This window comes from Acipenser ruthenus, chromosome 19 (genome assembly GCF_902713425.1).
Source record: "Acipenser ruthenus chromosome 19, fAciRut3.2 maternal haplotype, whole genome shotgun sequence".
In the NCBI taxonomy this organism is placed as follows: domain Eukaryota; kingdom Metazoa; phylum Chordata; class Actinopteri; order Acipenseriformes; family Acipenseridae; genus Acipenser; species Acipenser ruthenus.
In genome coordinates this window covers 16,958,419-16,970,774 of record NC_081207.1, presented here as the reverse complement: position 1 = coordinate 16,970,774, position 12,356 = coordinate 16,958,419, and the positions used below count along the sequence as shown (strand labels likewise).

Sequence of the window (12,356 nt, the reverse complement as noted above, 5' to 3'; positions counted from 1 at the left end):
CTCTCTCACCTGTTCTCCACTCTCGAACACCCAACCCCGAGTGAATGCTACGTGTCTCTATATATACTGTTGTGCTGGGATTCAATTACTAATTAATTATTCACTTGAATCCCAGCAAGTGAATTAATTCTGTGCAACCCCGTGCTTACATATTACATTTAACCAGCACGTGAAGTGATTTGTGCTCTCCTCGTGCCTAAATACAAATCTACACTTTTTAAATACACGTGAAACACAGACCCGTTTATATCCCGTGTACCAATCTATACACCAACATTTAACACACGCACGCAACATACAACACATAATAAGCACACAGGGGCGGGGCACATTGCCACAGGCACTATTTGAAAATTGCGGTCCACAAGCGTTGTCCAACCATCCTGAACAACCTGGAGCAAATCTGCCAAGAAGAATGGGTCAAAATCACTCCGACACTGTGTGCAAAGCTGGTACATACTTACCCCAAAAGACTTAAAGCTGTTATTGCTGCGAAAGGTGGCTCTACCAAATATTAATGTGTGGGGGTTGAATACTTATGCAAGCAAGATATTTCAGTTTTTTGTTTTTCTTAAAAATATTTCCCAACATAAAACCAATGTCACCTTACAATAATTGATTTTGAGTTTGAGTGTTTTAAAATAAAATATCAAACAGAACAAAACTTCAATGTACCATTTGTAATTCAGTAATATGAGAGAATTGGTCAGGGGTCTGAATACTTTTGCAAGGCTCTGTATATAGTTTCTCAAAAACAAAGAATTGTAGGGGAAAAAAGTTTTGCTTTGTGGATGAGAAAAAAAGCAAGAAATAGACTACAATTATTTCTTTCAGCAATTTTTTTTGCAAAACTCCAAAAATCCTGAATTCAAAAATATTCATACCCTTTGATGCTATGATAATGCAGTCTACAAGGTGTTATAAATTTCAATATGATAATGCAGAACTTAATTCTAGAAAAGTCTAGAAAATGCTGGATTGTAGGTGAACATTCTTTGAGAGTATAAAAGAGTTAGGCGTAGGATGATTGCTGTCATTACCAATAAGTCAATATGGGAAAAAGTAAAGAGCTATCTGAAGATATTAGGCAGAAAATGATTTATTGTTAGAAAGCTAGAGAAGGATACAAGAAGATTTCCAAGCATTTGAGTATCCCAATTTCAACTATTGTTTCTATTATCAAGAAGTACAAGACTCGTGGTACTGTCACAACGCTCCCTCGGTCTGGAAGAAAGAAGGTTCTTTCACCAAGAACAAGTAGAATAATTGAGATGAAGGTTAACAATCTGCGATTGACTGCCAAAGATATTCAAAGTGAATTGGCTGCAAGTGGGACTGGGGTTTCCATTTCAACCATAGGTTGAGTACTGGTGAAGGTCTTAATGGTCGCAGGCAAAGGAAAAGGCCACTCTTAGGAAAACGACACAAGGACAATCGCTTAAAGTTTGCAAAACAGCATTTGAATGATGGATATGAGTTCTGGTCAAAGGTTTTGTGGAGCGATGAAACACAAATCGAGCTATTTGGTCACACTGATAGTCGTTACGTTTGAAGAAAGTCTGGTGAGGCATACAAAGAAAAGAACACCACACCTACTGTCAAGCATGGAGGTGGTAATATCCTTCTATGAAGCTGTTTTTCCTCTAATGACACAGGAAATTTAGTCCCAATACATGGTAAAATGGATTCCATAGCAAACCAAAAGATATTGGCCAATCATTTGAAACCCTCCGCTACAAAAAATGGTTTAAAGCACAACTGGATGTTCCAACACAAGAACAATCCAAAGCACTCATCAAAATCTACAGAATGGTTAAAGGGGAACTGTAATGCAAATTAATATACAACCATTTCAATAGAAAACATGTTAACTAAAGCTTTTGACATATTTTCAGCCTCTCCTTGAGCAGTATATCGTATAAAAACCATTAAAACAAATTAACATTGAATGTATTGGAGCTCTCTTCCGTCTTGCTTTGTGTGTCGTCCTGTCGTTGACTCGCTCGATCGTCACACACAGTATTCTATTGAGCGTATGTCCCGTTCCTGTATCATGTAGTCATTGTTTTGTTATGGCCGCCCTTTGTTGGTTTAAAGGCTTAGGCACACAAAAATACTTTTTATTACTGTTTTTCCTTTTGTTATTTTTGCACCCAAACGCTTTGCATTCTGACATAATTCACCCTGCCGGCGTTCACTGGTGTGGGGGGCTGTCAATGATATGACGTAACAGCGGCGCCAGAAAGGTTCCGATGTGGCGGCGGCCTGCATTTCCAGCTGACCCAGAAAGCTGACAAAAAAATTTAAATATTGGCCAAACGCTTGACTTTTTAACAAAATTGGCGCAGTTTGACGCATTTGTTATGTATACAGAGCATTTAGAGAGCCTTGTTATTTTGAGTACAGTTCCCTTTTAAAGAAGAATAAAATCAAGGTTCTGGAATGGCCTAGTCAAAGTCCTGATCTAAATCTGATTGAGAATCTTTGGTATGAGTCGAAGAAGGCTGTGCACAAGAAAAGTCCTTGGAATTTGAATGAACTGGAATAATTTTGCGTTGAAGAAAAAAATCACAAAAGAATCAAACCAAAAGCTCATTCACAAATATCCTAATCGTCTAAAAGAGATTATTATTGCTAAAGGTGCCTCAACTAGCTATCAATTTCATTTTCCTTGTCAGGGTATGAATACTTTTGAATTACCGTATTTGCTCGTGTAAAAGTCAACCCCCCATTGTGAGGGCGAGATTCGGGTATAATTTTTTTTTTCCTAAATATATGTATTAGCTATACTAATGCCGTTTAAGTAACAGATTTGCAAAAATAACAATTTTATAAGCATTTCTACCTAGAACCGCCAGACGCATCATTTTGACGCGTATTACAATACAGTAATTTTTTTATAGCCTACAATAGTATTATTTTAGTATACAAGCCCCACCCCCACTTCCTTCCTAGTCCACAGGGAAGTATGTATTTCAATGGAATGTGGGGGGTGGTGTGGTCTGGCTGTAATTCAATGAAACTGCATCTGTGTTTTACATGACATTTCCTGGATGTAAACAAACCTGGGATTCATTTTTTTTTTATATTTAGACAATATCACAGAATCGTTTTCACCAAAGCTTGAGATGTTTGCGCTTTGATTTGACAGAAATTAGAAGCATTTGCTCTGGCAACGAGGGCAACAAGGATTTGCCCACAACAATGGAGGTGCTGCTGTTTCCCAGAGAAGCACTATGCTGCAGGGTCACACAATAGAAAAGGTAACGTTATTATTATTATTATTATTATTATTATTATTATTATTATTATTATTATTATTATTATTATTATGCCCTTCCAATGCGTTCATTCTGCCGTCGGTCATCGCAATCAGTAAATATAGGCTCTTACTATAAATTATAGATCGGTTCATATGTTTGATCGTGTATTAGTCGACCCCCCCCAAATTCAGGATTGTGTTTTGGGTTTAAATTTCTCATCTTATAGTCAAGCAAATACAGTACCATTTTTGGAGTTTTGCAAAAAAAATTACTGAAATAAATAACTTTTTTTCCTCATCCACAAAAGCAAAACTTTTGCTACAAAAGATTTTTCCTTTAATTATTTGTTTTCAAGAAATTTCTAGAAATTATAAATTTTCATTGGGGTATGTAAACTTTTGACTATAACTTTATGTGCTCCATGTGCTGCCATTGCTGGTAGTGTCACGTGAGCTGTTCAGTGTGTTGACTTGATATGTAAGTAAATCTTGTCGTATCAACCTCAGCCTCCGTCTCGATCTCCTGCCTGTCACAGACAGATACTCTGTCACAAGCATTAATAATAATAATAACAATAATCTTTATTTTTATGTAGTGCCTTTCATAGTGGACCACCACCACAAAGCGCTTTACAAGATATGAGACTAAGGTGTGTGAACTATGCATCAGCTGCAGAGTCACTTACAACAACATCTCACCTGAAAGACGGAGCACAAGGAGGTTAAGTGACTTGCTGAGGGTCACACAGTGAGTCAGTGGCTGAGCTAAGATTTGAACCGGGGACCTCCTGGTTACAAGTCTGTTTCTTTAACCACTGGACCACACAGCTGCCTATAAATACCCCTAACAAGGGATTTAGCACCCTTATAAAAGCTGAATCTCAACAATAATTGTGTGAATATAGTAATTGTTACAGCTGTGCATAATGGTATTTAAAACAGGATTCATTCATCCGAATTTTTACATATCCGCCTTTATTTTGGTCCAACTGCAGTCAGATATGCGACGGATTACTGTAAGTTTAAATAGTTAGAGAAAAGGAACACAGCCCCAAATGGTAAAATGCATAAGACTTTACAAGTTGTTTATGCTCAATTAAAGCACAGAGTATCGTTCCCATATCACGAATTACTGACTCAAAATTGAAATTCTCACACCCAGAGGTTTTCAGGCAGGTCAGTATATAAAGGGTATAAATTACACATCTGGAGGTGTTCTAATAAATTTGAACATTACTGTATATATTGATGCAGTGTTTTTAAAACTTGGAAACCCGCATTTCCCCTTTCATGACATGTTGCTACAGAGGTGTCTTTATGTCGGTCACCGGCCTGACATCTATCACTTGTGGTTCTTCTGGTACAACACAGTCCCATTGTTTCATACAATTCCTCATACAATGCATCATTTATCATCTGTTATCCATAATGTCACCTGTAAAGTTTATTGCACACTACTGTAGATGATTAAATGTCTGTAGAGTGAAAATGTATTGGTAATCATAGGAAAGAAAATGTTGGTAATGTTAAATCAGTTTGCTGGAGATGACATTGGCATAAGTAGAGTTGCTAAGGCAACCCCACTTAGCCTTAGGTTTAGAATGATTGAATGAAAAGGCATGTGCTCGAAAGTAAGGAAAAGGAGAAATATGGTAAGAATTAACCAGAGTTCCTCCAAATCATCTGGGCCATCAGTGTAGGGTCGGAGGGCTCTCTCCAGGGGTTGAGGTAATCTGATCAATTACCCATCTCTGTTAATACTAGTGGCACATATTGTATCTAAACAATAATATTCAATGTAGAATGCAATGTTTCACATTTTAAAGTAATAAATGGTAAACATTCTCAAGATTTGAAACATGGTCTGGTCTCATCCTTATAGCGTAATAAAGTAGTTAATTCCATGTTTACATTCATTTTTAAACCTTACAGGTCCTCAAACATTCAAAATAAAGATAACAAGATACCTCTTGTTATTATCACCTATACTGCACAAAATCCATGTACTGTGTTTGTATGTGTTCATATTGGTTCATGATGTATTGTTATATTATACATAACTATTCACTGCTAACTCCACAGTAATGGCCTTCCATTTATTTTATTTTTGTCCTTCTCTGATTTACAGTATTATTCTTCATGCTACAGCCAGGGGGATTCAAAGTGGCTTGACAGCTATGGGTGACTGCTTTGTGAGTCCCTAAGTTAAAAGCATTTAAATATGATATTGGTAAATGAGCAAATAAATGTTAGCCGCACACAATATCAAACCCTTTGCGGTTAGTAAAATCAGTACACATTTAGGCATTTATCATGTAAATACGCAGCAGAAGGCATTAAAGCTCCGTATTTTAAACCTATTGGAATTGTGCTCTAAGAATAGTGTTTACTGCTCTGGGATTTTGCGAAAGAGAATCTTCATTTGTGAATTAAGCGTGGCTGAATAATTCACTTTTCTCTGCTTCACCAATTTGAATACCCTTAGCTTCAAACAATCTGTATTCTAACAGTGGTAGCCTGTCACAGCTGTCGTTGTATGCATATTTTAACAGGAGGTCCCACATTTAAGTGGCAGACCATCCCCTTAGGTTGCCATCTGTCTTCTCTGCCTTTAGGTACATTTAGGAAGCAGTTTTAATACAGAGCAGAGGTTCAATCACATGTTGTATTCTTCATAAACTATACCCAAGGAAATGTATATAATGAAACAGCCATGGAATTCAGTGCACTAATATTTTTAGATTTTATGTTTTCTCTGCATAAAACATTTGAACCAATTCAAGGTTTCAAAAGGTAATTTGTTCTAGGTTGGGGATAGTACCAATTTGATACATTTTCCTCACTGCTTGCATAAACAAAAAACATTTTTGTGCAGATTTGATTAAACGTGTGTTAGATCATTAATATTTAATTAGGTCTAATTTCCATGCAATTAAACTTAATTACAAAATAATGTTTGACATCGCAGTGAGCTGAATGCAAACATTAAGACCGGAGCTACTAAGAACTCATAATGTTGATACAGACATGGTTTGGTGTAAAGGTGTAAAGGCTAGGGAACAAAGCCTTAAGAGTGCTTTAGTCATAATTACTGCACCCTGTACAGCCTGGATCCAATGACCAGCACACAATTAAAACAAGTTGAAAGCATTTTAACTGGCTCCAACATGGGTGCTCATGTTACACCAGTTCTTGCCTCTCTGCATTGGTTGCCGGTCAAGAGTAGGATTGATTTTAAAATGTTACTGCTAACTTACTTATAAGGCTCTAAAAGGCTTGGCCCCAAATGACATCTCTGATTTGTAATCAAGGTGCATTCCCACACGTAACCTACGCTCTGCGAATTCGGGTCTGTTAAGGATTCCAGAGGCTAAGGTTATGGGCTTGATCTTGTGCAGTCAGGTTCAGTTTTTATAGAGAATACTCTGTGAATTACCATGGAGTGCTGTAGTTATCCCTTAGGGGACTCGACATTTATTTGGCTCATGTATGCTCATAGAGTATTCTCTTTATATAACATACATTGATGTTATAGAAACCTAACTTAAAAGAGGTGCATTTGGGAATGTCTTTCCTTAAATCAGTCACTGTATCTGCTTAGCAATGTCGTAATTTCGGACCATTTGTCCATTCATTGTTGTTGGATTGGAATGAATGCTACGATGTATTCCGAAATGAGATGTGTTAAAAAAAAAAAGTGTTCACTTTACTGTTAATACACAAAAAAGCTATTCAACGCTGCACATTTCAAAGAATTACAACATGGGTTTACTTAGTGTAATGGCTTACAGCCCAGCTATACAGTTATGGCCAAAAGTTTTGCATCACCATATAGAATTAACAAATTTTGCTTCATAAAGTAAAATGCAACCTGCTGATTAATGTTCCATTAACATATTAAATTACATACCGCTTTGTAGTTTTCCATATACTTAACTGAAAATTTGACATTGAAAAATGTAAGATGAAATACCTGTGTCGTAGGGAATTAGTAGACCGGGGAAGTGGGTCGCGCAAACGCAGTAAGGGAAGGCACAGCTGCAGTGTGATTAAAGGGGAGGTTAACTACATGAAACAATATTTTCTATCTGGTCATTTTATTTGCCAGATTGTACGGTAATGTGTTCACACACTGCTTTCTTTTTTATTTATTTATTTTCGGTCTGTAAAATATATGTGCGATGCAAAGTGTTAAGTTATACTGTAACTTACGTCTCTCTGTTAAACACTTGTCAGCTTTTTTCTGCCTGTAAAAATATCGTTGTTAATCAGATGTAGTTGATGTGTGATCGCAAAGATTTATTTACTGTATATTAAAAGGTTTTACATGTCAAAATGTTGTCAATCTTCAATTGAAATTAAAATGATTTAGTAATATATTCTAATGACATCCAGTCATACAATAGTATTGTCATATTGCAAGGTCTATTATTATTTTGTCAGTAGGCCTAGCATTAACTATCACAGTTTACAAAGACGAAATGTTAACATCCTAGTTAAAAAAAAAAAGACATCAAACATGATAGCTAAATTAGTAAACACGTTTCATTTTTTTTGTTTAAATAGGAACAGGAGTTTTGTCATGTAGTCCATGTACCCAGGTTGGAAAATAAAAATACCTAGGTTGGAAAATAATAATACAAGTGCATTAGTGATTGCTGTGCTTTGTGGCCAAAGTTAGTAACCGCAGCATGGAGTTCAATTTTGTCCATGACTTAAAATCGTGCTGTAACTTTTTGATAATCGCTCGCATACCTATCCTTACAATACTGCTTACATGTTAAATATGTAACAAAAACGTCTCGAGTTGCTATAACGTTTGTTAAACAAACAGACATATAAATGACACTTACAAATTTCATTTTAAATTATTTATTTGTAGTTAATATATCAGATCAACTTATTCCCTGGGCTCGATCTACTAATTCCCCAGACGTAGTACTAGTAGGCTTAAACCTTAGAAACAATGGAACCTCCCCTTTAAATTCTAGACGACGATCCACTTTTTCCCTGGTCTACTTATTCCCCAGGTCACCGGTACTGTACTACTATTATGGCTTCTGGTAGACTTTTGCGACATAATTTTGTCATTTCTATGATTACATGATGTTAAATAAAAGACCTAAATTATGTTTGTATAGTTTTTTTTTAATTTATTTTATTTTATTTATTTATGTTTTTCTTTTTATGTATTAATGTAAAACTTTTGTCCATAGCTGTAGGCCTTAATGGATGATGTAAAAATTTGAACAGGAAAGCCGAAACTGCATTTGCATTTGGGATTTACAAATTCAATTTATTCATTCACTATGCCAAGGCTGGTTCTCCAATACTTGGTTTAAACAGGTCTAAACAAACAATCGGCACAACTACAGTCAAGAGATTTGGGAAGTTTCCAAACAAATTAGGGCTGAGTATGGTAAACTTGCAAGAGAAAGCTGGAAAGTGGTGAGTGTTTTTATAAGTATGTCCAATAGTACTCATTCCTGAGCTCTTCAAATTGAGCTGATCCTAGAGAAACAGGATTCTGTGCTAGGAGCTAATGATCTAAGCGAGGCTGGTTACAGAAAAATAGAAAAAAAGCAGATGCTGCATAGCTATTTTTTATTGATTGTACTTTATTTTTTTTATTCTAATGCAAATGCCTCTTGACTTGATAACTCCAATTAATAAATAGAACCCTCTGACTGGGTCTTTATTATGAAGGAGTGAGAAATCTGTTTATCACAATGTGAGTCTTGCTGCCTGTGGGGTGCTTTACACTGGGTGAAAAGCTGCTGTTTTTCTATGAGGTACTGTGTACGTGCTTCTCTGAGTACAGAACTACAGCTCTATATCTGTATGAGTTCTTCAGGTGATTGATAGGAGAAATACACCAAGTCTGTACTCCAAATTTCAATTTGCACTGTGGACATTTGTTTTAAATTGACTTCATAGAATTCAGTGTTTTTATTTCTATTTCGTGTTATTTATATCCTGTGAAAAACACAAGGCTTTAGCAATATACTGTACTATTTAACAATCAACTAGTAATAAAAAAAAATAGTTTGAATCTCTCTGGGACCATACTCGGGTGTCCGTATCCTGTAAGCCTAAGGAACATAATGCTTACAAGGACACATTGTTAAGCATTTTAACAAGGTCTCTGCAACAATTTAGCATTTAAATGTCACTCCACAAAAATAAATAAATAAATAATCAATGGCATTTACCATAGGTTTATACAGGTAAACCTGACTTTTCTCTTCATTTTACCTCTGTGTTATTTAATTGCACCATCATATTCCTATCAGTCCATTGGAATCCCGTAGTCTATTATTCCCTCATAAAACACCACAGCAATGCCATAATCATTATACTACAACTCGACAATCTGTGTACAGTGTGCCATCAGTAAGCAGTGGCTTTAGAACAAGTGTCAATCATTTTGTCTCCTGAGCTGTACTTTATTTGATGTTCAATTACTGAGTGGCAAGATTTTACAACTCCTAACAAGAAACCTCCTGAGTAAATCTAAGACTGTCCGTCTCAAAATCAGTCAATTATTTGGAGAGATGGGATTGTATTTCATGGTTGTGCTATCCTAATGCATCGGTACAGTTTAGACTAGCCAGTAAACAATTTGAAATTACATTGAAAGCGCAACAGTGTGCTGACTTTGCTAACGCAGCAGCCTCCAGACAGGCAACGTCCTCCGAGTTTAATTTAGTTTTATTACTTTTTTGCGGTCCGCTGTTTTTAGTGCTCACTGATGTGTTCGATAATGTGCAGCTGGATAATTGATAATGAAGTTCCCTCCAGGTAAGATACAACAAGCCCAGCAATAATGTCTGACTTTTTCTTTTGCAAAATACTTCCAGTTTTGGTCAACCTTAAACTCCTGGAAATATATAAAACGGCAATAGCCTTTACATTCAGCCAATTATTCAACACCACAAGGCATAAGAAAGTGCGTGTGGTGTAAGACTACACAATATCCGACGGCCCTGCTGGAAATTTCAGCAAACAGTTCTATAAGGAATTAGCCCGCTTTTACTAGTTTCCTGTGGGTTTAACCATCTAAAAGCAGTCAATGTCACTGTTAACAACAGTGAATGGAATGTACCTAAAATGACAAGGGCTTTCATAAAGCAGCTTTTAGATACTGTGAAAACCAACATAGCTTTGAAACCCAGTTCATAGGGCAGAATGTCAGGGTAGATGTATATTGCAGCATTTAACATCATTTCAACCACCACGTATGTTTTCATATGGGGATACGTCTGCGATCCATTTCTAACACTGCATCCATCAGACCAATCAACTTTCCTGTGGATTACTGGTTGTTTGCAGACTCATATTCATGTACAGTGGAGAAGGAATAATACTGGGGAGCACTGGCTGTCTAATTTAGCTGTGTTAAAGCCCATGTTTTTAAATAGTCATGTTTTTGGACCATCTGCAAACTTGTGGATGTCCATCACGATAATAGCATTAAAGTGTTAGTAGCCCCCAGCATCCTTCAGTGATGCCAGCAATCTGAATTTCCACCTCCAGTATGAAGCATACCCTCTTCACTGTACCAAGACACATGCAGTGCGCATATCTGTTTACTGAAATGTACAGAGCAAAGTGGGCAAGGCTTAATGGATTGAACCACGCGGAGAGCTTAAGCAGGGGAAGTAGTGAATTGAGCAATGTGAAAAACGTGAACTTAATGCACATTTTAATTACATTTTTTACCTGTTTAAATGTCCTATTATGTGATTATCTTTGTGTGTGTGCTTCGATCATTGCAACACTATTCTATCAAAAAGTGCTTCCCAAAACATATTAGCATTGCACCATGCACCAAAGCCCACAGGTGTTGTGCACTGGAACCAGGCCCGTATTAAGGTATTTGGGGGCCCAAGGCTACTGACATTTCAGGGGCCCCCTTGGAGAACCCCCCCCCCCCCCAAGCACAAACTCATACAATACCAACACAATAATGTCATTCGAATAGACAGTGGAACAGTGGACAGCGTTACCACTCACATCACAGTAGCTATGGCATGCAAAATAGTATGGTAGTCGGTACTACCACTAGCTCTCATTACCGACTGCATCGTTTCGAATTAAATCAACGCTAGTTGTAGTCGGTGGGACCATGTTTCAGGCAGCACAGCATGATATGACATTAGACAAAAACATAGTGTAGTCGGCGCTACTCTCAAGCCTCCTTAACATTGCAAAGTATAAAGACACATTTGACTTACCATTGCTAGATCTTATGCTTTCTTGCCTTAAAACTTAAAAAATAATTCCTTACTAATGTCCGTGAAGTCCAGTTGGCGAAGCAGGTCATGTTCAGTGAACATGAGAGTTAAATGATTGAATCATTAAATTCAGTAATTCATTAAATTCTCTCTGAGGCGGAAAAAGTACTGTCTTACTGGCAAATAAGGGGACACTTGCTCACCTAGTGCGACCTCACCTCCTCAGTTATCGGACCCCAACATGCCGTATCAGAGCTAGCAATAGCATTATCTGTTTCGTCAGTTTCTCTCGCCTTAAATTGGCAGTTCAATGGCTGGCTCTCGTTTTTCTCCTCTGCTGTAGTGGCTGTGCACTCAGCGCTAACCGACTCGCTGCTCTCTGCTTGCTCCTCTGACTCATGTGGCTCTTCCTAACTTTTCATTCTTCTGACACTGACTTTTAAAGAGTTTAGTGAGTTTTGGGGTACTATTTATAACCTCCTCGGATTTAGCTAGTTTGAGTTTAGTGATTTTTCTTTTTTTCGCACCGCTACTCAGCTTTTCTTATTTGAGTTGGCATAAGATTTTTTTTATTTCGTCAAATAACTACGGCATGCCAAAAGGACACAAAATGTTTTAAAAAATAGGCAAATTGTTTAGTTTAGTACGTGCTTTTTTATTTGCCAACCGTTATCAGTTTGACTTTACAGCAGTGGTCCTCAAAGTAATTTGGGCACGGGCATAAATTGATCTTACTTGGCTGTTTGCGGGCACGCTGACTATTGCACAGGTTCTTATAGTATAACGTTATATATAGAGTTTTAGTGGGAGTTATTCTTTGTTTACGCTGATAAGGCCAAGTCTCAGGCAGTAATTGT

At 37.1% G+C, this 12,356-nt stretch overlaps 1 protein-coding gene across 4 annotated transcripts in view; it reads right to left on the bottom strand.

The window, feature by feature from the left end:
• Positions 1-12,356, bottom strand: part of LOC117424173 (cadherin-13-like) — a 581,895-nt gene that overhangs the window by 294,270 nt on the left and 275,269 nt on the right. Inside the window, exon 1 of one of the 4 annotated variants that reach the window (XM_058992549.1) lies at positions 11,703-12,043. The exons of 2 other annotated variants lie outside the window; for them this stretch is intronic. Coding sequence is in view for 1 of the 2 variants with exons in the window: in XM_058992548.1 (XP_058848531.1) it covers positions 11,500-11,502 (3 nt within the window). In the remaining variant the exon portion in view is untranslated. Of the gene's footprint in view, positions 1-11,499; positions 11,628-11,702; positions 12,044-12,356 lie in introns of those variants that run through there. One more of the 4 variants, XM_058992548.1, reaches the window with a different exon arrangement.